This window comes from Oryzias latipes, chromosome 4, assembly GCF_053564925.1.
Source record: "Oryzias latipes strain Hd-rR chromosome 4, Olatipes_Hd-rR_3.1".
Classification (NCBI taxonomy): domain Eukaryota; kingdom Metazoa; phylum Chordata; class Actinopteri; order Beloniformes; family Adrianichthyidae; genus Oryzias; species Oryzias latipes.
This window is the reverse complement of record NC_136240.1, coordinates 13,593,394-13,619,653: the sequence shown is the minus strand read 5'-3', so window position 1 is coordinate 13,619,653 and position 26,260 is coordinate 13,593,394. Positions and strand designations below refer to the sequence as shown.

The following is a 26,260-nucleotide window of genomic DNA, read 5'->3' as shown; positions in this document are numbered from 1 at the left end:
ATCAGCTTCCTATGACTGAAAGTGATAATTAAGCTGCAATTAAATTGGATTTGCAGCAAAGAATCTTCTGGAACAGACTTTAAAGGTGATACAAGCATAAAAGACTGAAGCTATGGACTGAAAAACCCTGTTAGGGCCCAGCATGGACTAAAAGATGGGGCTCCTACTCAGAGATAAAATGGCCCCTCTTTATTTGCTGCGTGTGTTTTTTTTACCTTGAACTCCAGCTCCATGCCAGTGACATGCTCTCCGCTCTCCACTTGGGCCAGCTTCTGGATGTAGGAGTAGAGACTGCGGGCGGCCACCTCAGTGTTCCCACAGGCCACGGCTTCCAGCAGAGCATCGTGAATGAAGCTGTACTGATCCTCTGTCTGCACCATGTAGTTCCTCTGTGAGCGCATCAGGGTCACGTGGCCATAAATATCCACCGTCTTCTCATGTTTGATCCGCTCAAGCATGGCGTCGATGACTATAAAGCAGCCGGTCCGGCCAACTCCCGCACTACAACAAGCGGGAAAGAAACAATGAGAAGCCCACTTCTACCTTATTCTAATAAACCTTGCTGGAAATTATCGCCTTTACATTAAAAAGCTTTGCTTAAAGTTTTCTGTAGTTGGGCAAACTTTCACCTATTTAGTTTCTAAATGATGCAACAAAAAAAGAACTGACAAAATGAAAGGAAATGAACAATTGAGTTGTTACCAGATGCGTTTTGGACTCCCTAAAGCCCCTTTTTCTTGACAAAAAGTAAGGTTTCAATATGAATAAGCCATTTGGGAAATTCAGCCTGCATAAGGAGGAAGAGCTAAAGAGTGAAAGGGGAGAAGCTGGAAAGATGGGAGGGATTACTGTGAGCCATTTGACAGCATGCGGGGGGAAAAAAGGAAGAGGGGTGGAGAGAATGACAACATGAAAAAGGATGCCACATAGAGAAAAACTGATACGACAAATATGAAAAGGAGAAAAGATGTTTTTTTGTTAAGGTTTTCATGTAATGTATTACTGGATGTACAGAAGGATGGGTCTGCCGTTCAGTGTTCTTGTGTGTAAATAAATAATAGGAACTGAAATGAGAAAAGGATCCAGGTAAACCGCTGAGTTTTGACAAAAGATTTTTGATTTGACACCAGCAAATGGAGAAGCCTGCCCCTTTAAGCATTAACTTCTTTTTGATTTCTTTATTAAAATTGGATTTAACGTAAAAAAGCCGAAGCTAGCACAGACCTGCAGTGTGCGATGATGGGTCCGGCGTCAGGAGGGTTGCAGGTCTTCACCCGGCGCAGAAAAGCCAGGAAAGGCGTGGGGTACTCTGGCACGCCGTGGTCAGGCCACGCTGTGAATTGGAACTGACGAACCTCCCGCTTCTCACTGGATCCGTTCTGGATGAAAAATGCAGTTGTTACGATGGTTTTACTGAAGACAACATGTTGCTTTTACTATATTGTAATTTATCTGTTGATTGGACATAAGAATTGAACTGAGTGACCCCCCTTCACGTTCCAAACAGGAAGTACCCAGCGGCTTCAAGAAGCCAAAATCCCATAGACTTCTATTGAGAAATAAACTGTTATATTATATAATATGTATTATATTTGTCTGAGTATATTGATACCTTTTTTTAATGTTCTTGCTAATCCTAATTTTTTTCATGATATTTTTACTTTAGTGGAACTGATTCAAGTTATAAACTGACCAATCAGATGCCTCAATAAAAGTAGGTGGTCTCACATTGAACATTCAAAACCTTTGATTGACAGATTCTCCTCTTGTTGGGTGTGGACTTTCAACAAGCTCAAGCCTGATTGGCGAGAGTGGTTGCCATGGAAATGATCACTCCGACTAATCACAGCTTACTAAAGACTTCTGGTTCCAAGGTGGGGATGTCCGTATTGCGAAAAATTGGAAAAATCTACATTAACTTATTCTTGGTTAGAGCCGGAAGTGAACCAATTTTAATGAATGACGTCACACTCACTTGGTCCACTTGTCGTATAAAGTCAATAAATGTGACTCATCTTTAGTTTCTATTAATTAATATTTAGCTGATTTATGTCACATTGTTACCTAAATAATAATAATAGTTTGAGCTATATGCCCAAAACATGAATTTACTACTATTCTTCATCTAATAGATTGTTTTAAAAATGTTTTTATGTCATATAACAGTTTTGATCTGATTTGTTTTGAACATCCACTGTGCTCCATTTACAAAAGATTTGTTGTTGAAATATCGATCAGAATCAGAATGAATAATAACCACAAGCAGACAGACAACACATTTGACAGACAACCATCCTTAGGTCAGCAGGACCACCACCTGGAGCACAGAAAATACAAGGTATAGTCCTTCAAAAGTGTGCTTTTTCTGCAGCCGAAGGATAAGAAAGAAAAAAAAAACAACCTTTTTCAGATCCTGCTCTCCACTTGCATAAAGGAGGGAGTGTTTGCTGTGCGACCGCTTTCCTGCCAGGGAAATTTTCCATTGCTGAATAAATGAATAAAATGAGTGTGGTAATTAAAAACAAGCTGACCTAGTTCAGATGTTTGGCTTTCTTCTTTGGACCTTTCAAAGTTGTGCAGTGGAGACACTGCATGAATAAGACCCACTCCTGGCTGCTGTTTTTTTCCTATAAAATGAACTTTCCTTTATATAAAGTATCCTTTTACGTGTGACAAACATGCATTGATACAGCTGCATGCTCCAGCCGCCGCTTTGTAGACGCACGGCGCTTTTGACTGTCTATAATCTAATGCAGCCCCACCAACCTTTTATTATCATAAATATCCAGCAAAGAGGAAACAGTTCGAAGTGAAACCTCCACAGTGACTTTCTATTATGAGCAAGGAGGGGAGGAAACATAGAGAAGGAACTGTGTCACAAAGCAGAGGAATGCAAATGGACCTAAACATCAACCAGCCATCTCTGAAGCACCACGCCTGCAGATGTCATCAGCTTTCTGCTGGTACAAAAATAAAAGTCAGCTCTGTTTTCAACCTGGTGTTAAATAAAATTCTAGGAAATATGTAATCCCGGCAGCAGGTGCTCTGCTTCTGACAGCCTTCTCGTCATGAGCTGCATGCAGGACTGGGCTCACTTGCATTCTGCATACACTAAGGTTTTTGTTTTCCTTCCCTCTGCTGTTTGCTCTTCCTCTGTGAGAGTACAGAGTGGAACTCTGCTCTGTGATATCTGTGTGTGGCCTTATATTTCAGCTATGTACAAGCAAGCATGCTTCAACATGTCTGCATGTGGACACACAATGTGTTTCAGTGTTTGAGAGGGATGAGTGTGAGGGTATCTGTGCACACAAGGACGCATGAAAGCAATCTCCCAATTATGTATATTGAGTTTCTCTTCTGCTAGCTTTACCTAAGTGCTCCAATTTGACAGACCCGCATAAACAGATGATCTATTGAGGAGACACAGAGCTGAGCAAGTCAAAGATTACAGGGACAAAAGGACACTGTGCTATTCTAGTGGATAACCTTTGATTTAAGTGCCTATGAAATTTTTGCTCAGCATTTTTTCCACCTTTTTTATTTTTTTATTCAGACGGTCTTCATAATACATTTTGTAGTTCTGTAAAACCTTAGTCACATGCAAAAGTTGATCCGTAAGGGTGCTGAGGGTTTTTTTGGTTGTCTGGGTCCACACAGAACATGTGATGCCCGTTCAAGAATGGACGCACGTTAAGCCAATTGTGTTCACACTGGACAAGCAGGAAGGGGTTTCTTATTTTTTTCCCTTTTGCTACTGTTTACTAGCACATGTAGTTGGAATAGGCTTGGTGTGAAATGTAGAAGCGGTAAAAATCTCGAACATCTTGCTCCAGGCCTTTTTTTTCCCCACAACTCCATTCCAATGTATGAATGACTTAGTGTCATCTTCAATCCGGGCACAAGCTTCAAGCCCTGATCAATTTTCAAACGGTTGGCAGTCCAATGAATTAAAGGGCATGTCAGCCATTCTTCATTACCAGATCTGTGACCTTAATAGGTCAAAGTTCATTGCAAGTGGCTGCTTGAACGCGCGTTGTCAAGGGTGGTGTGAAAATAGCTTTAAAGGGAGCGCAGGTGTGTCTTGCAATTCCCCTGATGCTCGTTACAGTCATCTTGAAAGCCATCATGAAAATGGAACGTACAATTGTTGTGCACATGGTAAAAATATGCTTAAGTATCCAATACGCAAAATGTAAATTGCATGCACTTATAAACGTGCAGGTGATGCAATCGCATTGCCTTCACAATAGTCGTTAGTAAGGTGCGAGTACTGAGTCATTACGGTGCCAGGCTGAATAGGTACCCACAGGGCGTGCACAAGATACGTAAATGTCTATGATTCCTGTAGGAATGCACACATAAACTATTGTCTATTTTCCTCATTTCTAACAGTCAGGCAAGGAGCACGCACTTACTGTATGTCACATGCAGCGTGCATAAACATTTTTACTCTACAGGCTCATCAAGTGGTCGACAATCTTGATATTTCGGGAAGCCCACCTGTATGTCCAATTTTTACCCACAGTATCCAGCCATAGTTGTGAAGTTGTGACTAAGGCTTTACTCAGAGTATTTGTCTGCACCTTTGTGTGACTGGTCAAAAAAGAAAAGTCTTACCTTGTGCAAAGAGAAAGTGCGGACACAGAAAGTGGCCAGCTCTATGGTGTCCAGCAGGGTCACTTGGGTCATGCCGTAGGTCTCTGTGCCTCGACTGGGCCAGTATTGGTCACACTTAATCTGGGACAGCACAAGTGTGAGAAAGACAGGCAGATGAAGAAACAGAGGTGTTAGCTGCAATATGTCACATACAATCACAGGATCACCAGCGTTCAGACAGTGGAGCAGTGGAGCGCTTATGCTGATTGAAACGACGGGCCAAGTAACCAAAACTTCATTGGTTGCGCCTTCATAATGCAATTCCAGGAAACCCGAACGCACATGGGGAACAGATGTGGCTGTCACAGCCGGTGCACTTTTCCAGCTTACCGTCATAAACTAAGACGTTTTCCTATAAAAGATTGTTTATCTAAGATGCAGCATCAAAACAAATAAACGGAAAATCACAATCAGCTGGTTTTATTTCAGGTCCTGACATTCTCTGCTTGGTAAAAGCTCAGTTTTAGAAGAAGTTAAACCGATTTCGTCTTATTCCTCAGCAGACTTTCCTCTGGGGTCTGAGTGGAATATCTCTGATAACACTTGCGCTCCTCAATGCCACCTAATAAGGAGTCTGTCACTTTTGGGGTGTGGTACACCGGCCGACTTCTAACGAGACGTGACAGCGCGTGAGGGAGACGTGCTGCTTGCCTTGCTCCCTCTTCCATTTCCTGCTTGAGCTGACACTCAAGTTCTGTTGCCCACTAATCCTGAGCGCGTTTGACAGGTGGGGAATGGGCATGGCAGGACGAGAGATAGGTAAACAATAGAACCTGGGGTGAGTGAGCCTGGTGCTGACAGAAGTTTGAGTTGACAGGATAAAATGCCGCAGTTGACTTCTTGACTTTTGGTTTGGTAGAGTACTGTTACCATCACAGAACATTCAGAGGCCATTGCAAGAAAAGCATCAGCTTCTTTAGCGTTGGAAAATGATTTATCGGATTTTGGAGTGATTTGTTATCACAGGTACAAAGAACAGTCCTTGGATATCTGTCAACTCTTAATTATTTCATGAGCTCAGACTTTTAGGCAAAGCCTAAAGACGTAGGCAGATAGATAACATGGTAGCTGGTTCTTTGCACTACCAGTAAATTGAATTTTATTGTCCCATTCAAATCGCGTTTTGATCTAACCCTTTTAAAATTGTTCCCAGTGGTCTTTGAATTACAACAATGCAATTTTTAGCCAAAATCCTAAAACCTGTGTCGTTTTCTGGGAATGTTTCTGCAGAGCGGCAGTAGTTAGAAATTTGCCCGACGAGTGGTGCGGAGTAAGCCCGCTTCTCTTCCTATCATCCATCTGTTTGCTCTCTGTACTGCTAGCTTACAGCCCCTCACAACCCCTACCTCACATTACAACTGCAACAAAAATGGTGAGAAACATTGGATCTATCCGGCTGTACAGTGTTGAGCCAAATGCTGATCAGACAAGAAAAGAAAGAAGTACATGGGTCTATTTTTTTTACATGTGGATGCATCAGAATGGAGTGGAGCAGGGAGCCTGTGGCTTGCAGTAGTAACTTATAAGTCCCCCTTACAAGCTGTTCCAATGGCATATTTTTAATGCTTCTGATTAACAACGATTTGAATGAAGAAAAAAATCAGAAAAACAATTTTCTTCATGTGTCCTCCATCATGAGAAAACAATGCCACAAGAACATGTTAAAAACACAAAAACAGCATTTTCATCAGAGTGGGTCTTTAAGATTTAAAATTCCACAATAAAATATGTAAAGAACACCTGACTCTAAGTCTATCTGTGCACTATTTCTCCTCTCTCCTCTGCCTTTGCCAGATGGTAGTGGGAGGTTCCAGTCACAGATACTGTAAATCTGCAGGAACACGCTGTTGCTTGAAATGTAAATTTAGTTGTCTGCATTGTGCAGTCGAGGAGCAACAACTTGCTATGCAACCCTCGCTGTGGAAAACATGCAATTACGCGTAATTTCCACTGCAAATAAGGAGAGAAAACAGGGTCAAGTTTTGAGAAGGTAATCCCGACGGAGACCAACTCATCAGATGTGCACAGGCTGACTGTCTTTGAGTTAACTCTGCTTTATCAAGCTCCCTTGTGATTTCCCTCATGTTTCTGCAGCCCTCTGCAAGCAATCAACCTCAAGAAAGTAAAGTCTGATTACACACCAGCTGAGTTCAACAGTAACGCCGGCAAATCAATGTAAATCTGCGCCACTGTCAGCAGCTGTTTGATGTCTCTGGTCTTGTGAAACAGTGATTTTATTTTGTGGTTTATTCAAAAACAACAACATATTTTTTAGAGGAGCTGCTGAGGTCACAGGGGGTTTACAAAGAAGCCTGACTAAAAACAGAGCAGCTGCCTCAAAAAGCAGATAGAGTGGACTTACCCGTGACTTTTCCTCCAGCTTGGTCATCATGACAACAGTGGCAGCTCTCTGTTCCCACACCATCCGCCAAAAGTCCCCAAAGGTCTCAGGTAATGGACCTTGGGTGGCAATGTAGGCGTTTTGCTTCCTGTAGCCATCGATGTAATTGGCGTTGATGTAGTCACTGCCTGTGATTCCTACAAGCAGAGAGACACAGGATTTAGGAATAAAGTTTTCTTATACTAACATCTCTTTTTTTTTTAAAATCCTCCTCATGTTTAATTTATCTGAGGGTTTTCACTTCACGCCTTATTAGCACCTTTTGATTTGAAGCTTTAGTATTTAAGTGTCAGTTAAAAAAACACACAAGAAAAAGTAAAGACTAAACAAACAATCGAGAGAAGAGAAGCATCATTACTGATACTATCTACATCTCATTAAATATATGATTTTTCTCTATCTTATATGTAAATTCCATCAAATAGATTAAAAAATGTTTATTTTTATATATTTTTATTTGTTTTATATTTATTTTGATTTACAGGGTTAACAATAACTTCAACGATATTTTTAAATAAATGGTCATCTTGAAGACAAGATGCAGCAGATTGAATTTAATATACTACGAGGGTATAAAGCCTGTATGGAAATAAATTATGTAAGAAGTTAATGAACCATCGCTCCATTGATTCCAGCAACAGTCGGTCGATTGGGAACCCTTGCTCAGCTTTAGTGTGTACAAAGAAATGTGACTTTGTAATCCCTGTAAAGGTGTGCAAGGCACATTCACCAATTCAGCTACCTTTGTGTTTCACAATAAACTGGTTCAAAAAAATCATTAAATTAAGTTTAAAAAAAAATTAATTGCGCGCTTTTTGGCCTTAAACTTTGTGAAATAGTACAAAAAATCCACCCTTGGATGCATTTAAAATATGTGCGGGCCACGCAGCAATGTGCGATCTTCTCTTCCTTTGCACCTGAGCTTGTGCACACGGGACGGGTCAGATCAGGAAGCTTGTGCAATGTGCATGCGCTCCTGGGCCGTTGTGACATCACAACAGCTTATTAATTCCAAACCGACTGTCTTTGTGACAGTTGGATTGACAGACACTTAAAAGGAGAAATACTCTGAAATGCAAAAATGAAATGATTTCTTATAACATTTGTTCTCTTTCACGAGAAAAATGTGACACGTACATGTCAAATACTCAAAAAACATAATTTTTATCAGAGAAGGACTGTAAGCAAATCCCATGAATACATCACACATGCCACACCACTGGTATGATGCTGGTATAACATCGATTAGGCCACAGCACACTGGTTTTAGAGTATCACTTTGAGTGACTGATTTTCACTCGAGCGTCAAACAGTCAAATAGACCCACTTAAGGGGAAAGCCATGGTGAAAACAACCGTCAGATAGGAAAGGAGTGCAACAAAGGCTGGTGGGTTAGAACAAGAAAAGAGGAGAGCCTTAAGAAAGAAAAGACAAAAAGAGAGAAAAAAAAACATTATTAAAAGTGATGCCTCGTTTTTGCTTTGGCTTTAGTCACAGCTAAATGAACAGGGAATGGTGGCCCGCATGGATTCTTCCACTGCCGCAACTAATAGCAAAATCACTGCAGTGTAAAATAGAAATTTGAGACTTGATTAATTTATGTATTTATGGACGAGGCGTTTGTTTCCCTAGGATAATTTTCTAATGTATGTTGTCGAAGTGTTAAAACGGCCCGACTCCAGCAGTGTCAAAATCAAAACTGTGCAGTTAGCTTATACAGTTGGAGTGCAGCGTTTGGCACGACTATGAAGAGTCGAGAGCTCTTGGGGTGATTCAAAGACAGGACAATGTCACCAGCAAAGGCTGAGTACGTCTGACAGCGTCCCTTAAGATTTCAGAGGCAGAGGAAGAGGTTTTCTGGCTCGGAGATTCAAAGTACTCAGTGTCTATTGGCAGTTAGAGGGAGGACAAGAGTGAAGATCCAATCTGATGAGACAAACGGATACTGCAAACACTGGTTAAAGACTTGGGTCCCTTTAAATGTGTTACATGAGTGTTGGACGGAGTGATGAGCCGAAAAAAGTCCTTGTTTCAAAATAATTGAGTTGCATAAACTGCCTTGTTGCTGTGATGCAAGAACTTCAACATTCAAACACACAAAATATTTCCTTCAGAACCTGCTGAATCTCATTTGGGGACAATGGAGCTACAGAAATCAACGTCCAGGACTAAGAGATATGTTTTATCCCATTTTAGGTTTTACTAAAATTCTTAACACTTTTGGGTTTGGATTAGGGTCTGTTATTAGGTCCGGTAAGGACCATCTTGCCTGTAGCCAGGTCCGTCTTAACGGTGCTGCTCAAACCAACTGTTGGGTGAAGAGTACACCCTGAACAGGTCGCCAGTCTGTCGCAGGGCCACACATGAACACACACTCACATGCACACCTAAAAGCCATTTAAAGACACAAATTAACTGTGGGACAAAAACCAAAGTTCCCGGAGAAAACTAGCAGAACATGCAAACGCCACACAGAAAGGTCCCAGCTGGGATATGAACCAGAACTATCTCGTCTTCTGTTTCTCACATTTGCAAACCTGCAATTAGATGACGGTTTGACTCTTTTCCGTAAGCGCTGATGTGCCTTTGAGCATCGCTTGGCTTGTGATTGTGACTGACTGTAACTAACTGTATTTAGTTTTGTTCACTGAAATCTAAAGCCAGCTTCGTTTCAGCTGACTTTCACTGGGGGTTTGCCAGGTTATCTGGAGTGACATGAGATCTTATCGGAGGTGGTGAAGGCGGGGGAGTGTGTGGGCGAGTCTTACCCTCAATAGGAGCCAGGATGACGCGGGAGTGGTCATAGGCGATGACGTTGGCGTAACGATTTTTGGGCTTGTTCACCTCCAGGTTGGAGTGCTCCCAGGTGAACTGCTGGCCTGGATCAATAGACTGATGGGAGGCAGAGGCAGGCACGACATGCACACACAAAGAGGCAATCAGAGAAGCAGTGAAAGGAGCTGGGCTATAACAATATATGCCTAACATCAACAACAGACAGAGATTGAGAAGGTTAGTGCACTTTTAGAACAAGCATATACCATGCTAAGAAAGCTGCGTGTTGAGTGCCCGAAACACAGCTTTGGTTTTTAACTGTTTAATATTGATTATCAATATGATTAAAGAAAGCAGCGCTCCTCTTTTGATGCAGGGTCTTTAAATGTGCCTCCGCGTTTCAGAATATGCAGAATTCATCATCTTCAACGTGCAAGAATTCAAAATGAGTCCTGGGCCTCTCTCAGGATCATTAAGCATTTCATTACAATTGGTTTGTCCAGCATCTGGCACTCAGTTGGTGTGAGGATTGAGGCTTCAATTAGATTTGGAGTTTAGACTGGAGACTTAACTCTGGCCTGAAACCTAATCTAACATGCAATCTGCATGTAATCATCAGTAATGAGATTTTCCCTCTGTTTTAAGCCCTACCTTCTCCATCCGCCTTCCTTCCCTGTATTTTCTCTTTCCTCCGTCTCCATTTTCCTTATCCTGATCTCTTCATGGTTCTTTTCTTTTTTTTTTCATATCCTGTCTGATGTACGTTTCCTAAATTGCTAAGGCATCTTCTGATCTGTTGTAAAAACGTTCCCAGTGGTCTTTTAGTTTTAATTATGCAGTTGTTAGCGAAAATCAAAGTCGCTTTTCAGGACATAGTTTCTGCAGAGCGGCAGTCGTTCTTTAGAAATCTGCCTCTGAGTTGTGGGTGGGACTCTTGGCGCCCGAGCAACTCTGCCCCCTTCCCCTCTCCGTTGCTAAGAGCTGTCTGCTTACACACTCTTCTGCAAGCTTACAGCCACTCCCAGCCCCCAACCTAACACTAGCGGTGTAACAAAAAAGGCGAGCAATATTGGAGCTATTTGCAACTGTGTGACTTGGAATGGAGCGGGGCAGGGAGTTTATGGTGAAACGTCCAGAATATTTTCTAAGTGTTAAATAGAATCTTCTTTTAAGCAACATTTTTTCATCTGCTCCTGATTCACAAAGATTTGAACATAGAAATAACCAGAAATGCAATTTTGAGTGTAATTTTCTTTGTATATATCCTCTATCATTAGAAAAAATGCCACAGAAACATATTAAAAACACCAAAATCACGATTTCCTCTGAAGTAGGTTTTTAAATTCTAAAATATCTCTGGCATTGTCAGTGGGACCGGACTGGTACAGCAGACAGTGATAGCACAGAATCTAAATGCCAAGTATCAAAAGGTAAAAGTCTGTTGTATTTCGCTCCTGTTTAGGCATCGAATTACCCCCCTCCCCCCCATCTCCCTTTCCCCTGCTGTGATGCCTTGCTCGCTCTCCTTACTGATTTCTCATCATTAGCTGTTTCTCTCTCTGCACTCCATTTCTCACCGCTCTCTCATGTCCTGCCTGGCTAAAAACCAATCAGCAAAAAAACGCCGTAGAGCCACACTTGGCGAGCTTGGACGTGAGGTCGAGCAGCCATTCATCAAGAAAATAACAAAATTAAAAGTACACTTCTCTATTTAATTTGGTCATTTATTCTTCCGGAGGGCTGGAAGGTGTGAGGGGGCAGAAAGACGCCGAGAGAACTCGAGAGAGAGAAGGGAAAATAAGAGAGATGAGTGAGTGGCTTAAGCTTCCGCTCAAAGCCAGCAATTAGAAGTTGTAGCCTCAACCTTGGCATCACATCTCTTGTCTCCCGCTTTTGCTTCGGATGGAACAAGCTTGCCCATTTGGTATACAGCCTGGATGTGGATTTATGAATAATAGATACCCAAGAAATACTGAATTGCTATGAGAAGTCATTATCCGCCAACATCTACCAGCAGGCATGATGACGGCAATCTATGCTGGTGTACCCACTTCCTACCTACGGCTGGCGTGCAGCACAACGACAGCCTCTGTGATTTAGGGATAGCGAGCAGGGGATATTGCTTGTATGCAAACGAGAGCTGATTCAGCGCTCCTGATTTCTAATCAACTCTGGTGCCATTTATAACCGCCGTGCTCTCAAAGCTCAGACAGCTCTGTTACCCCCACTACACACACACAGAGGCTGTCACGCCCATAAAGCATGCCTAGCAGTGTGGAGCTCTGCGTAGAAAAAGAAAAAAAAAAACGCTAAATCTCTATTGTAGAGGAGGGAAAATCTTTGCTGTGAGTTTGTTGCAGTGTGTAAAGAATTTCTAGTTGGGCCCTGCAATTTTATTAATGTTTTTCAAACAGCTAAACAGTTAGATCCTGCGCTTTCTTTTCTTTATAAATCATGTAGTCTCCCCTTAGCTGCAAGCTGACGTTTTATTTCTTGGTGACACAAAAGGGTTTTAACTTTTGTGTTGTCAACTGGGTTTTATCAGAACTGTACGCTAAATAGAAGGGAAGTTTATTTGAAATGTTCGGAATAACCAACTTCAAGAAATTTTACAAGATTAGACCTTTTTTTATAACTTCTTTAAGACCCACTCTGACGAAAATTGTGTTTTTGTGGTTTTTTTGGTGTTCTTGTGGCAGTGTTTTGATGATTGTGTACATATGTTAAGAAAACTAAGCTCAGTAGTTTATCTATTAGATAAACCAATTATTATCTATTAGATAAACTACTCAAATTGTTGGCAATCAGTATCAGATGAAGAAAAAGATGATGTTTGAAAAGATTGTGTTTGTGGCAGAAAATACGCTGGGCAAGCCACAAGCTTCCTGCTTCGAGCTCTCAGAGGGGAGGGGGAGGGGGGGGGGGGGTTACTCCATACCAATGGTCCCGCCCACAACTCAGGTAAATTTCCAAAGAAGTACTGCCGCTCTGCAGAAACTATGTTCAAAAAATGACATTGTTGTTTTAATTTCGGCTAAATATAGCCTAATCATAATTAAAAGACTACTGTGAACGCTTTTAATATATATCAAAACATAAGCAAAGTGGATTCCTAAGTAACACCTGATGCAAAACAGCCAACGAGCAAGAGTAAAACAGAAAGAAATTTATTTTTTAATTGAAAAACAATCTTGCAGAACATGGGAACCTACTCACCTCATATTCCTGGGATAGCTTGAGGTTGTCGTTTGCTTTGAGAAGTTCTGTGTGCTCAGCCAGCTCTGAGATAGGGATAGGAGGATGATTCAGCATACCTGCCCGCCAGAAAAAAGTGAGGAAAAACAACAGCATAGGATTAGAAAGACGGGTCATTTGAAAAGTGGTGTAGAGGATTTGGAGATTGCACACAGTTGGAGCGGGTTTCTTGCAAACACGACAAGGACAGTTGGTCAGTAGTGGCTGGAAGCTGCCGTGCATTTGATTATCATACACAGGTAAACAAGTACCGGCTGGTGAAGTTACAGGTACTCGATAAAACCAGGTCAGAGCTTAAAAACTGGAGAAATCAATGGTTTAAACCGATGACGGTCAGAAAACTTGACAAAGTTTGTCTCAATGTATGTTTTTAGCACATTTAGACATGCAGCTTGGTAAATGTATAAATTATAGCAGAATATTTCTTCAAAAACTGAATTCTCTCAATTTCGTTGATTAAACCATTATTTTTTCTTTATTTTAGAGGGTCACTAAAGGTAAAATTTGAAATAATAAACTTGTTAAAATTAATTTTTACGTATATATTTGTACAAACATGTTGACGGTACGTGAATGTTACACGAACTGTTACTGAGCATGGCAAAGACATTTAGAAGAATCATTAGATTCAGTAGTTTAGCACATTTATTAATAAAGCTGAGTTTTTGCTGGATCTCTCAATTACTAAAAAATATTTGATGAGAATACTTTTTGTCTTCATTCAAAAGTTAAATTCTATTAAATTTGTTTTGTTTTTTCAAACAGAAATAATTTTTAAATAATTGCAAGAAAATATCACTAAACTTGTAAAAATACATTCTTTTTCTTACAAATTTGTGCAAAAAATAGACTTTTGATTAAAAATAATTTTTCAAAGTTGACTTACAAACTAAAAAATACTTTTTGTTGCCACTTGAATTGTTTTTGAGAAATCTAGTGCAATAGAATTTGTTAAAAATTCAGTTTCTACATTTGGGAAAAACATTTACACTTGTTATTAACAATAATTATTTAGAGTTGAATTCATGACTGCCACTTTATTTGATCTTGTGAAATCTAATGTGATCTATTTAAGCAGTTCCATAATAAGTTTCAGTTAAAGACTCTTTTCTTTTCTTGGCTTTTCGTTTAAACCTATATAAAATGACCAATGCAGGCCATCTTTTTGGATGAATGATCAACTCTGAGTTTTGTTCTTATGGTCTGGTTTTGTCAGGTGTTTTCAAACGGAGCGCTGACCTGGGAGCATGTGGGAAGTGATGTGTGATGGGAGATTGGGGGGGGGGGGGGGGGGGGGGGTGGGGTCAGGAAAGTGAGTGGTGCCGGTGACAGAAAGCAGCTCCATTCCAGCAGCAGGTGCAAAGCGAGCAGGGAAGCCTTTCTTCCACATGTGGGTTCACTTCCAACCAGTGAGCAACAAGATAAACATCCCTCACCTTTCAGCATCACAAAGATACCTCCTCAACATTTCCAATTCGCATTTCTCCCAAATCCTTCCACCAAGTTATTTATCCCAAACAATTCTCTGGGGGGAAAAAAGCCTCTCACTCGAGTGGGGAAAAATGTGAATTCCATTTCTTCTTTTGAGCTTGCTCCACTATCCTCTGAGCACAGTGCAGCCCCCTGCCATAATATTATCAGTAGTGCTCTGCACTCCAGTCACTAATCCATTTAGGAGCATAATGCTGAGGCCATGTAATGGAATATTGAACAGCCATGGATTGTAGTTCTGTCCCTGGCAATACTTAACACTTTTATATTTTTAGTAAGCGGCCATTTTGCCTGTCCACTGTTGATGTCAAAAGTCAGAAAACCTGAGACTCCCCTGCACAAAAAAACAGCCACAACCGTTGTACGTATCTACCAAATCACACGTGGTATGCTTTCTTTTTTTAATGACATAACTTAAGATCCCTCCAATGTCACAGGAGTCACTCTGGCTTTGATTACTTTGGTTGCACTTAAGAGGAGCCCAAGTCTCTGTCCTGATGGTCTTCATTAGTCATGGCAATTTACTTCACACTCAGAGAACGATGTGCTTTTCAATTACATGAAGATTACACAGCGCATGGGAGACGAGTGGAGATGACAGTCCATGAACGGACACACCACATTAACACTTGACCTAACAACAATCATACACAACACAACCTTGTTTTGCTTTTTTTGCATATTAATAAAACATCCAGCAGCTTTATTCCAGTGCTTCTCATGTGTAAAATCCTGTTTAAGTCGAACACTTTTTTTCTGAAAAAAAACCTAAAGTTTAGTTCTCATTTTCCAATCCCAAAAATTTCAGGAAAAAGTATTAAAAGTAGGGGTTCTCCTTTTTCCACGAGAAACCACAAGAAGGATGTTTTTGCCACATCAAAGCCTGTTTTTGTTGAGTTAGTGTGGGTCCAGTTGTGTATTTTGCTCAGTGGTTCACTATGTGTAATGGCAAGTTTTGCAGATTCTATCAGTTTATTTCAGTATTTTTGTTCAGCCCACATTTCCGTCTGCAAGTATAAATGCCCGCCGTGATTAGACACACCCTCTGGATTAAAGTGTTTATCTTTGCAGCTAAAGAAAAAAAAATGCATGATGCACTGCATCATCAGAGTAGTCTGGGATAATACTTGTGGAAATTTTTATAGGATTCAAACCGTAAAAAAATGTTTTTTACTTAATTAGCCTAAAATGACTTCCTATATCTGCATGAAATACTGAGTTGCTTTTCCAAACTCGCTGTTTTTTTCTCTTTCATTTCTTATTTTGAAGCTGAAGGCACACATCGGGTTTCCAAACGAGGCTTCTCAGTGACGTGAGCAAAGTCACACAAGGACAAATCATTGTTATTCTTTAAAAAATCCAAAGCCCTCACCCATCTCCTCCATACTAACCTCTCCCACACAAAGTACCCCTCCTCTCACAGACACAGACTATTTTTTTTATTGCAATCAACAGCGCGATGATCAGTGAACACTCTAAAAAAACAAAACAAAAAAAAAACAACTAAGTTTTAATTACACTTTTCCAGACTCCCAAGCTGTACTTGATGTGCTTGAAAAACAGTGATTCTTTATGATAAGCTAGGCTGGTTTAAAATGTTGCATATTTCCATATTAAATGGGGGGTTTGTCTTTGGTTAAAGGAAGAAAAAAAAAAAGAAACAGAAAAAAGAGAGGGGGTAGAAATTCAGCTTTTCTCTTGGATGATTCTTTTGCAGAAAGAAGGGCTGATCAAATGTCATGGCATTGTTTGGCAGCGCTTTAATTAATTCTGCTCGTTATCTCTGAGCACATAAAAGACCCCGTTGGCTCGCGATGGAAATGGAGCATTGGTGGTGAAGGAAGAGGAGGAAAAAAGGAGGGGGGGGGGCACAACAACAAGGATGTGAGGAACAACACGGATTGAAGCATCGCAGCAGGAAAAACACAGACTGTGTTCTTGTAAAACATCTTCAAAGCTTCATCAGAAGTGATCGGAAAGGTTATTTGTGCGGGGCGGATTAATGCGTGGCGAAACAGCACAGCTGAATACTGTGGCTGGCATTGAAAATAAAGAAATAAAAATAATAAAAAGCTGAGTGTCTTTAAGAAGCAGAGATAATTAGTGACTGCTTTTGTTTTTATCTAATGAAACAAGTGCAAGTTATGCATTGTGAATTGAGGTGAGTTAAAACAAATAAACATTATGTTTCACCACCAGTGGATGAATTCTAAAAAGACAAAGACTAACTTTCATATTGAAATTCAGCTTCACTCTGAGGACTGCTTAGACCAGAATCTGGAAGGAACAGTACAAATAGAAGAAAAGAGCTTTAAAATACTGGAATGCAGCAAAAACAACCATTTGAACTAAAAGCACTAAGTGTGTAAAATGGTGTTTTAAACATGTTCTTGTAGTATTTTTCTTGTGATAGAGTACATTAATATATAAAATTAGGCTTAAAATTGTATTTCTTTGTTCAGATTGTTGTGAAGCGAGAACAGATGAAAAAATGTTGTTTTAAAAAGAGCTTATTTGTGATGTAGAAAATACGCTGGGTGGACCACAAGCTCCCTGCTTCACTCCATTCTGATGCATCCACTTGAAGACAAACAGATCCAAGTACAGTATAGACCAAAAGTTTGGACGAACCTCATTCAAATGAATGAGAAGGTCTGTACTGTACGTCTTTGTTTGCCTCATCCGAGCTGACATCTGGCTCAAAACTGTCTGGCTGGATAGCTCAGATCCTGTTCGTCATGATGTTGCGCCGGGAATATTATGTTGGGTTTGTAAGGGACTGTAAGCCAACAGGAGAGAGTGTAAACAAAGGGATGATAGGAAATGGATGTGGCCTTACTCCACACCAACAGTCCCACCCGCCCACAACTTAAGGAAATGGAGGTGGCCTTACTCCACACCAACAATCCCACCCGCCCACAACTTAAGGAAATGGAGGTGGCCTTACTCCACACCAACAATCCCACCCGCCCACAACTTGGAGTCGATTTTCTATAGAACAACTGCTGATCTGCAGAAACTATGTTCTAGAAAACAATGCAAGTTATTTGATTTTGGCTCAAAACAGCATAATCGTAATTAAAAGACCACTGGGAACTTTTCAAAATAAAGCAAAAGATGATTGGAGTGGATCATTAAAGGAAAGTGCGATGGAATGTTTAAACTCCAACGGGAACTTTCAGTGTAAACAGATTTTTACAGGTAGGGAATTTGAAGAACTTTTTAACTGTTCTCAGAAATAAAATGTAATTCCTCCAGCTGAAACCAGCGCATGGAGCACACTGGTTAGTATAATGGGTGTCAGCCTCTGCTGCACTAACGGAGGACCCACTTCTGCCAAGCCGCATATCAACAGTTAAAGAGATGAGGGATAAGAAAATTGATTTGCTACCTCCAAGGCATTCATTCAGAAAGGTCCAGTCAGGACAGATAAGGGGAAAACAGCTTATGTATGCTGGTGAAAACTAACACTGAAAGGTTTCTTTGTCTGTGGCTTGGCATCGAGGGACTCAGTGAAATGTGTTGAAAAGTGTCCACATTCCTAGCTGACAGCTGTGCAGCCAGAAATGATGGGAGCCAGAGCTCTGCCGGCTGTGATGATAGGTTCAAATCTTATCTTTTAAAAGAGGATCTCTGAGGCCACAGCCAGCCGACGCTGACGACCAGTGTTGGGAGTAATGCCGTCTAAGTATTACGGCATTGTGCCACTAACGACAAATGGGTTAGGTAACGGAGTACCCTAGCTTTCATCCCTGCCACTACACTGGTATGGTTACTTAGCATAAGTCTTGGTGTGTTACTTCACAGATTACTGATCAGCTTTCAGCGCTCCACAAGTGTCTTCTGTACGACGTTACCTCATGGTGACTCATGAGGTCACCAATCATGGCTCCTTAACCTAATCATTAGGTTAAAGAGTCATGATTGGTGACTCCATAACCCAGGGGTGGGCAATTATTTTAACTTGCGGGCCACATTGGGTTCTAAAATTCGACAGAAGGGCCGGACCACGAGCAGATTCGTGGAGTGAGAATGATATACATGGAATGTAGATGAAAACATTTCTGTTCTAAAACAGAATATTGTAGAGTTTTTAGTTTAAAACTTTTGTTCCCATTTTAGATCTATTTTTTTTGTGAAGCCCTTTGGTACCTTCAAGGAGTTGTAAAGTGCTGTATGAATAAAGTTTAATTCATTCATGAACCTTTTAATAAAATAAACAACATTATTTATGAAATAAAACAATGATCACATAACACTATGATTTTCAAAGATAAAAAAAATATACTGATACATTAAAAAAACCCACTAAAAAACAATAAATAATTGATCCTCTCCGGTCATAATCCTAATAAAAACTTTGAGGGCTGCAGCTTCTCACACCTCTCACAGTTTGAGCAGCTGTGTTGTGTCCTGCACGTCTGTTTCTTATCCAGTAATAATGAAAAAGCAAATTTCTCTGTCTTCTGCTGCAGCTAAGCTGATATCTGCATTACCTTTTCACCAGTACAGAGTTCCCTCGTTTATTGCAAGAGTTACGTTCTAAAAATAACCCGTGATCGGTGAAATCCACGAAGAATGATTACCGACGTTTTATGGCAGTAAAACTCCTCACTGCCTACAGTGAGGAGTTTTACACTTTTCTCAGACAGACATAAACATTTTCACCCTTTTCTCTTGTTTAAATTCTCAAATCTTCATAGAAATTAGGTGCAGACAAGGTCTCTAGCCAATCGGGACACAGAACATGGTGCACTGTTTTAAAAAAGCAGCATAATCACTCTAAGAATGAGCTAAACCGGGAAAGATGAACTGCGACGTAGAAAGAGAAGACTAGATTTTTAGAGGGTTTCAGATCTGGACACAGACTGCAGAAGGAATAAAATGCCACATATTGATCGTGTGGCCAGATTAAAAAAAAAAAAAATCACTGATATTGTTCAGTGAGCCAGGCCAAACGTGGAGGCGGGCCGGATCCAGCCCGCGGGCCGTAGTTTGCCCACCCCTGCCTTAACCTAATGATTGGTTACAGAGTCAAGTGGGCGGTGCTGATGCTTTCTCCACGCTAGATCGCAACAACAGGAAGTAGCAGAGACAGTGGATTTGCAGACTAGCTTTTTTTAAAGTAACATGCACAACACTGCTGAGGACTCTGTTCTCCCCGACCAATGAAAAAGGATGACAATAACTGGACAGGCAGCTGATAGAAGCAAGTTGTTGTTTGCGTTCAATTTGATTTAAATTAAATATAGAAAAAATTCCAATTTTAAAATCTGTATTGTTCAGTTCTAAAGAGTTAAACTGAAGAAAAGTCGATTCTTTTATTTCTCACACTGAAAACTAACAAAGAAACTGTGTTTTCCATGAAAAAATACAAAGAGTTGTTTTAAAAGACATTAGATTTATGGATTTGATGGCTCAATACTGCATCGCCTAAATCAAGGTCAGTATAATTTGAGGAATTGATTTTGTAAACCCAACGCAAGCCAAAAAAAGCTTCAGTTTCTGTGATACATCTGGACATTTTTCTCTAGTCATTTAACAAGATAAACAGCTGTAAGCTCCATCTGAGTTTACCTTTCACAGCGTCTTGGTGGAAACATATCGGACCAGGAGCATCAATCGAGAGCAAAAGTGATGAAGACACTGAACATCCCCCTCCATCTAATTGATTTGTGACAATGACTAATTAAGCCTAGCGGGTGGTGTTGTGATCCGCTGTTTGCAAACGTCATTCATCACAGCAGGGGGGGAGGAACAGGCTTGTCTGATGCTGTTTATGTGTAAGTGAGTGGTGTGTGCGATTCCACAGAACCGTGAGGAGGAGGGCACGCTTGTTGTAGTTGTTGCTGTAATCAGAGGAAACATGTAAGCTGATTGTTGGTGCCAGCAACTGGCTGGTGGGACTTTTTCAGTCAACATGAGACATTCTTTTCCACTTTTGTAGACACGAGATCATGTGTTGGTAGACAAAGTTTCACAACTGCATTAATGCTGTTTTTCAAATTAAATTAAACATTACTGATAGATTAATATATCAAATATGAACTGAAGACATGCTGTCAGGAAATATGCTGCAGTACCCAGGCCCGCCACACAGTGATCCCTCTGCATGTTTGATTAACTGGAGCTTTAAGTTGTTTTTGCACATAGAGGTCATAGTAGCTGTCAAACAAACAGCTCCAACACGGGTAATCAAAATGCCAACTCTGTCAGTCACGTACAAAAACCTTGCAGTAAAAGTAAAAAAAATATTAGATAATTAGAAACTCCGTCTGAACAGCAAATAAAAGATCAAAAGCTCTTTATTAATAATTATTAACAAAAGTAAGTAAGTCTCACTGAGGCAGAGGCATAACTGAAAGGTAGAGGGGCAACTGCTAACACTTCACATTACTGTATCATTTATTAATGTTAATGTATGATTAAGCATTATTTAACTCACAAATAATGTGTTAACAGACACTCTGATGGATTATTTTGCATTAGCAAGTGTATTATTTAATGCATTTAGGCATCAAATAGCAATTCAATTATGTTTATTATTCAACTTTACTTAATGCATAAGAAAGCACTAATTAAAACTTTCCTGGGCAATTGTTTAGTGTTATGAATGCATCGACAATATATTAGTTAATGTATATGTAAAGTCTTAATGTCTAAAGTAATCATTTCTACTGTTTGCTTCCAACGACTGCAGTCGACTGGGTCTAAACAGGCTACAAAGTTTGGACCAACCAGAAAACTGTTTATGCAATTTGAACTACAGGTATTTTTGCAGAAATTGTTACCCGACTATAAAGAAATAAAGATGTTTAAAACTTGAATGGCTCCTTTGTTGCATTTAGTGTCAAAAGGAAGTATAGACAGTTCTGTCATAGCCAAGCAAGTCATTTTGCTAGTTAATGAACAGTCATTCAGACAAAGTTAAAGGTTATACAGTGGGGGAAAAAAGCTCAGTTTTGTTGTTGTAAAGGAAAAGAGCATCAGGAAGATTTATACAAGTTACATGAACTACTTCCAAATGCAAATAAATGAAGTATTTTCTCCGCAGTAACAGCAGATAATAATAATCACCAGCTATGCACTAGAGAACAAGTCACTCATTTACGTATTAGAATTGACTGCAATTTCATGTAAAACCAACATGCGTCAAGTTTACTGTCAAGCCGGATTAACTGAAAAAAGTTCAAGCCTTTGTTCCAAAAACTATTCTTCCTTTCCTTGGATAAACATTAAATTATAATTCTGTGTGGCAAATGTGCATTTTGCACCTCGAACTTCAGCACCTTGACGCTCAGAATTATGGTGCAGCAGATTCCTATTATTCCTTGGTAAGCAAATCCTCCATGATAACCATCATGACATCATGTTGCAGCACCATCACCTTATTTCTGTATGCAATGTCCTCATTCTAGCTGTGGCCGACTGAGTCTGATTTTATCGGAGGCGGCCGCGGTGCAGTGGCACGGCAGTCAACCTCTGATAGGAATATTGCTGGTTCGATTCCCTCTTTGCCCGCCCATGTTTTTGAAGCGTCTTTGTGCAAGACACCTAACCCCCCCTTGCCTCTGTGACTGGATCCTTCTCTCCAGTCATTGTGTCATACAGTCACTGTCACTGTAAAGCCCTTTGGGCCTTCGAGGAAGGTAGACAAGCGCCATACAAGCACACGCCATTTTACTGTGTAAAAACTGGATGGAATGACCCCTCCCCCCCTCGCGATCCAAACAGGAAGATCCTGTTGGAATGTGGTCTCACATCGAACGTTCAAAATATCTGAAAGATTCTCCAGAGTCCGCTATCAAGTGATAGGGGTGTGGACTTCCAACAAGCTCACTCCTGACTGGCAAGAGTGATTACCATTGAAATGCTGACTTGAGCCGTCTCGGACAAATCAAAGCTTACTGACAATTTCTGGTTCCAATATAGGGGAATCTGTATTGCAAAAAAAGTCTAATGCATTCACTTAATTTCGTTGTAGCTAGAAGCAATTCATTTCTACGGGTGACGTCACTCTGACTCGGTCCGGCTCTTATATACAGTCAATGGCGATAATAAAATTTAACTAACACAACACTAAAAGATGACCAAAACAACAAGCTTAAATACGCTGATGCTCGATGCTCAAAATCACTAAAAATATAAACTCCCACAATGCCCCTTGTCCACTGCTTGTGTTGAAATACATAGGGTTATTTTAATTTTATAAATAAAAGTCAAAAGTTTGCACTCAACTGCACATTCTTATTCGAAAATCAAATTCCTTCCACTTTTCCTTACTTATAATTTCTGTTGCAGGGTGATGCTAATTGCTGGAATTGTCCTTTTAAAAAAAAGTGTATTTACTGGCTGCTGGTTTGCATTTATGGGATGATTGCTAATTGCTATGGTTTGCCATTTTATAGACTGTGGATCCGATGGAAGGTTAAAATAAAACTGACAAAAAGTGAGGGGAAAAAAATAGCTTGGTTGGAGATAAACTATGGAGATCCATTGAGCTGCATTGCTTTATTACTTTGGACTCCTATGCCAATTAAACTCATGGCTTCAAAGGAGACAATGACAAAACCAGACACTCTGCCTCAAGGAGTTTCAGACTATCATTGTGAGGCTGTCACAGCACTTACAGGCTTTAAAGCACAAACATTCACACATGTGCTCACAGTGTAAATACACACACTCTGCTCATTGGTACCCCATTTAAAGTGTAATTCCTGTTTCTCAGCACCACGGGTCACCGAGCTCACATAGCCGAAGCAGCATATGCTCTGCTGGATTGAAAAGGGCTTGGATAACTGAACTGGGAGTATGCTCATTTGAACAATGGCTCGCTATTAGCTGATGGGGATATTCAGAAATGCTCACCGGCCCAGTAAATTGGGCTAAAATGTCTGTTCTAATTAAATTCTTGGGGTGTGAAGTTAACAACAGCACCCAGTTCTGTGCAACAATGACAGAGTTTAAAAATAGTGTTCATATTTTAAGTATTCTTTTCCAAGTATACTGATGAGTATTAAAATAAAGGACTTAAAGGATCATCATAAAGATTTTTACTATTCAAAGATGAGAGAGATCCTTCAGAATCATTGATACCTCTTCTCAAAAGTAAAGGGGAACAGAATGGTTAAAAGAAGATCAACATCCTTTGTCTACGTGAGTTTAAGCATCCTCCTTTCAACACAGCATCTCTTCTTTCACATAAAGAAGTCTGTTTTTCCCAAAGACGCAAACTCGAGACAGATCGCAGCTTGACTCCCAGAGAAGCTGAACAGAAATGCTCTATTTTGAAAACGCAGTCTTTTGATGGTGCAGAGACTGACCGTGTATGACAGATGGATAGCTGAAAGAAATCTAGGCTAGGCTACAGCAGGGTAAGAGTAAAAAAAAAATGAACAGAATGTTTTTTGCCACCTCTGGAGCTTATTCTCCTTTTCTATAAGTTTGCCTCAATGGAGGGGAAACAAATCTGAACAAAAATGACAAGTTTCTCAAGATTTGGATGCATCTCTTGTAGTGAAGTGAACAAAACTTAAAAATGATTCCTGTTTTCCACAACTAGGCCAAATGCTAAAATGTGAGATATTTACATATTTATAATTCATGGTTTGTAGCTGGTCATGAAAATGTGGAATAAAAAACAAAACAAAGAAAACAAAACTTGAATTGTCTGATATGTGCTTTTTGATGAAACAAAACAAAGTGTAGCTACTGAAGCCAAACTGCACAAGGCCTGTGAGCACAGACAGTCTGAGCGAGAAATGCTTCTGCAAGATCTTAGATGAGCTGGAGCCATGGAGGCCCCGCAGAACGCGGACATGATGTAACATGTTGCGTCGCTAACATCAGATAAAGTTTGGACAAACATCAGAGAGATAGAAAAGAGAAACATGGATGTCTGTAAACCCTGGAGAACAAGCATACTCGGTTTTCAGGCCAACACAAGACTTAGTTTCAAGCATACAGTTATTTGTCGATAGTGAATTGATACATAGAGATATGGAAATGAATTAAGTATAGCCTGCAGGCAACAAAAAAAACATCCAGCAAAATAATGTGAATGTGGCTGCTTTTTGACTTTGTGTGTCAGCTTATGGCTCTTTTATACTCCCCTACATGAATATCCTGTCTAATTTGCATTTTCTAGCTTTATATAACAATGAAAAATCTAGTATCAAGAGGGAGAGTTTTTATTTTTGTCTTCTATAGCTTTGTAATTTAGGGCATTAAATTACAACTTTAAATTTGCTATTGTATAACATAATAATGTATTAAACACCACATGAGATTTTTGCAAATTCTTGTCTTAAACACAATTACAGATTGAAAAACGCATTTTTGAGCGTGTGACTTACCTGGAGTTTGGAAGTTGATGCGTCTCACCTCCACAGGGTCTGTAGGGTGATGGGGTGTAATGTCTGCATTGTTGAGCAGGCATTTGGTGCGAGGCTCCGACTCTTTTCTTTTGTGGCTGGACGGTAACACGAACAAAAGAGGCGGAAAGTGGGGGAGACGCACAACAAAAACGACAGAATTTGATTGGTGAGCAATGAATGTACAGAAACCAAAACAGAAAAACACTCTCTAATCTGTGATGTGAGAAACTGGTAATACTGCATATTAAAAAAGACGCAACAAAGTAGAGTTTGTAAAGAAAGTACAAAAAAAACAAAACAATCCTATTTACTAAATCACCCTTTAAAAAACCTCATCTTTTTTGAGACAGGCTAATTTGTCCTCTCGTGTAAATGACACTGAGTCTAAGTAGCACTGTGCCTTACCTGTCTGGTTTGCTGTTTCCAGAGAAAGCAACAGGAGTCAAATAAATATATAAAGATGATAAAAACACAACACACAAGGAGAAAGGGAGAAGGGGAGGCAAGAAGAAGTACAAATCAATAGAGAGCAGTTTAAAATTTACAGGGGTCACTGCTGGGCTTGCAAAAAGCCAGAAAAGGCTCATCAGTATGTACAACACTGGGTCAGAATGAGTAAGTTCTCAATGAAATGCGCAGTTAAGGGCGTCGACACATGAGCGTGTGTATGTACATCTAAGTGTGGACGCACAAGTTTTCAGACACGGGCAGGACAGGGAACATCAGGGCCACAAACAGACCCGGGACATAATATTCATCGGGATGGGGAGGGGTGGAAATGTAAGATGGACAGAAAAAGAAGAGAGAAAAAAAGAGACAGATCCAAGGAGAGATGTTACACTCCCCAAACGCTAAAACGACAGTTAGGTAAGGTCACAGAACAAGGGATAATCTGAAAATAGAGCACTGGACTTGTGCAATTTTTGGCAAGTTATAATATTGCAGGGAATTCCCTTTCTGGTGATTGAGGACTGAGTTAATAAGATTCAAGAAAATGCATTGCTTTTTTTCCTGACTAACCTAACTGTAGTGTATAAACACAAATAGTTCTCTTTAAAGAATCTCTGCATGAGCACATGAAAAAAAGATCTGGTCCTTATCAGGTATTCAATCAGGTTAATACAACCTCACAGAACAGACAGACACAAAATGACAGATATCAAATTGTCTTGACTGATTCTTGGTATGGTTTCCTCTGAAAAAAATTATTGGGTTGGTCAACATTCCCAAGGTGCAATGATTTTAATTTGTTGTGCTGTTGAAACACAGAGATTGCTCATGGACTATTTCAAAATCCAGATCACAA

General features: G+C 40.1%; 1 protein-coding gene across 1 annotated transcript in view; it reads right to left on the bottom strand.

Moving 5' to 3' along the window:
* ptprsa (protein tyrosine phosphatase receptor type Sa) overlaps positions 1-26,260 on the bottom strand; it is a 245,780-nt gene that overhangs the window by 21,446 nt on the left and 198,074 nt on the right. Inside the window, 7 exon segments of the mRNA XM_078946535.1 lie at positions 216-501; positions 1,225-1,379; positions 4,618-4,737; positions 7,019-7,194; positions 9,826-9,949; positions 13,049-13,146; positions 24,934-25,049. Of these exon segments, the coding sequence (XP_078802661.1) occupies positions 216-501; positions 1,225-1,379; positions 4,618-4,737; positions 7,019-7,194; positions 9,826-9,949; positions 13,049-13,146; positions 24,934-25,049 (1,075 nt within the window).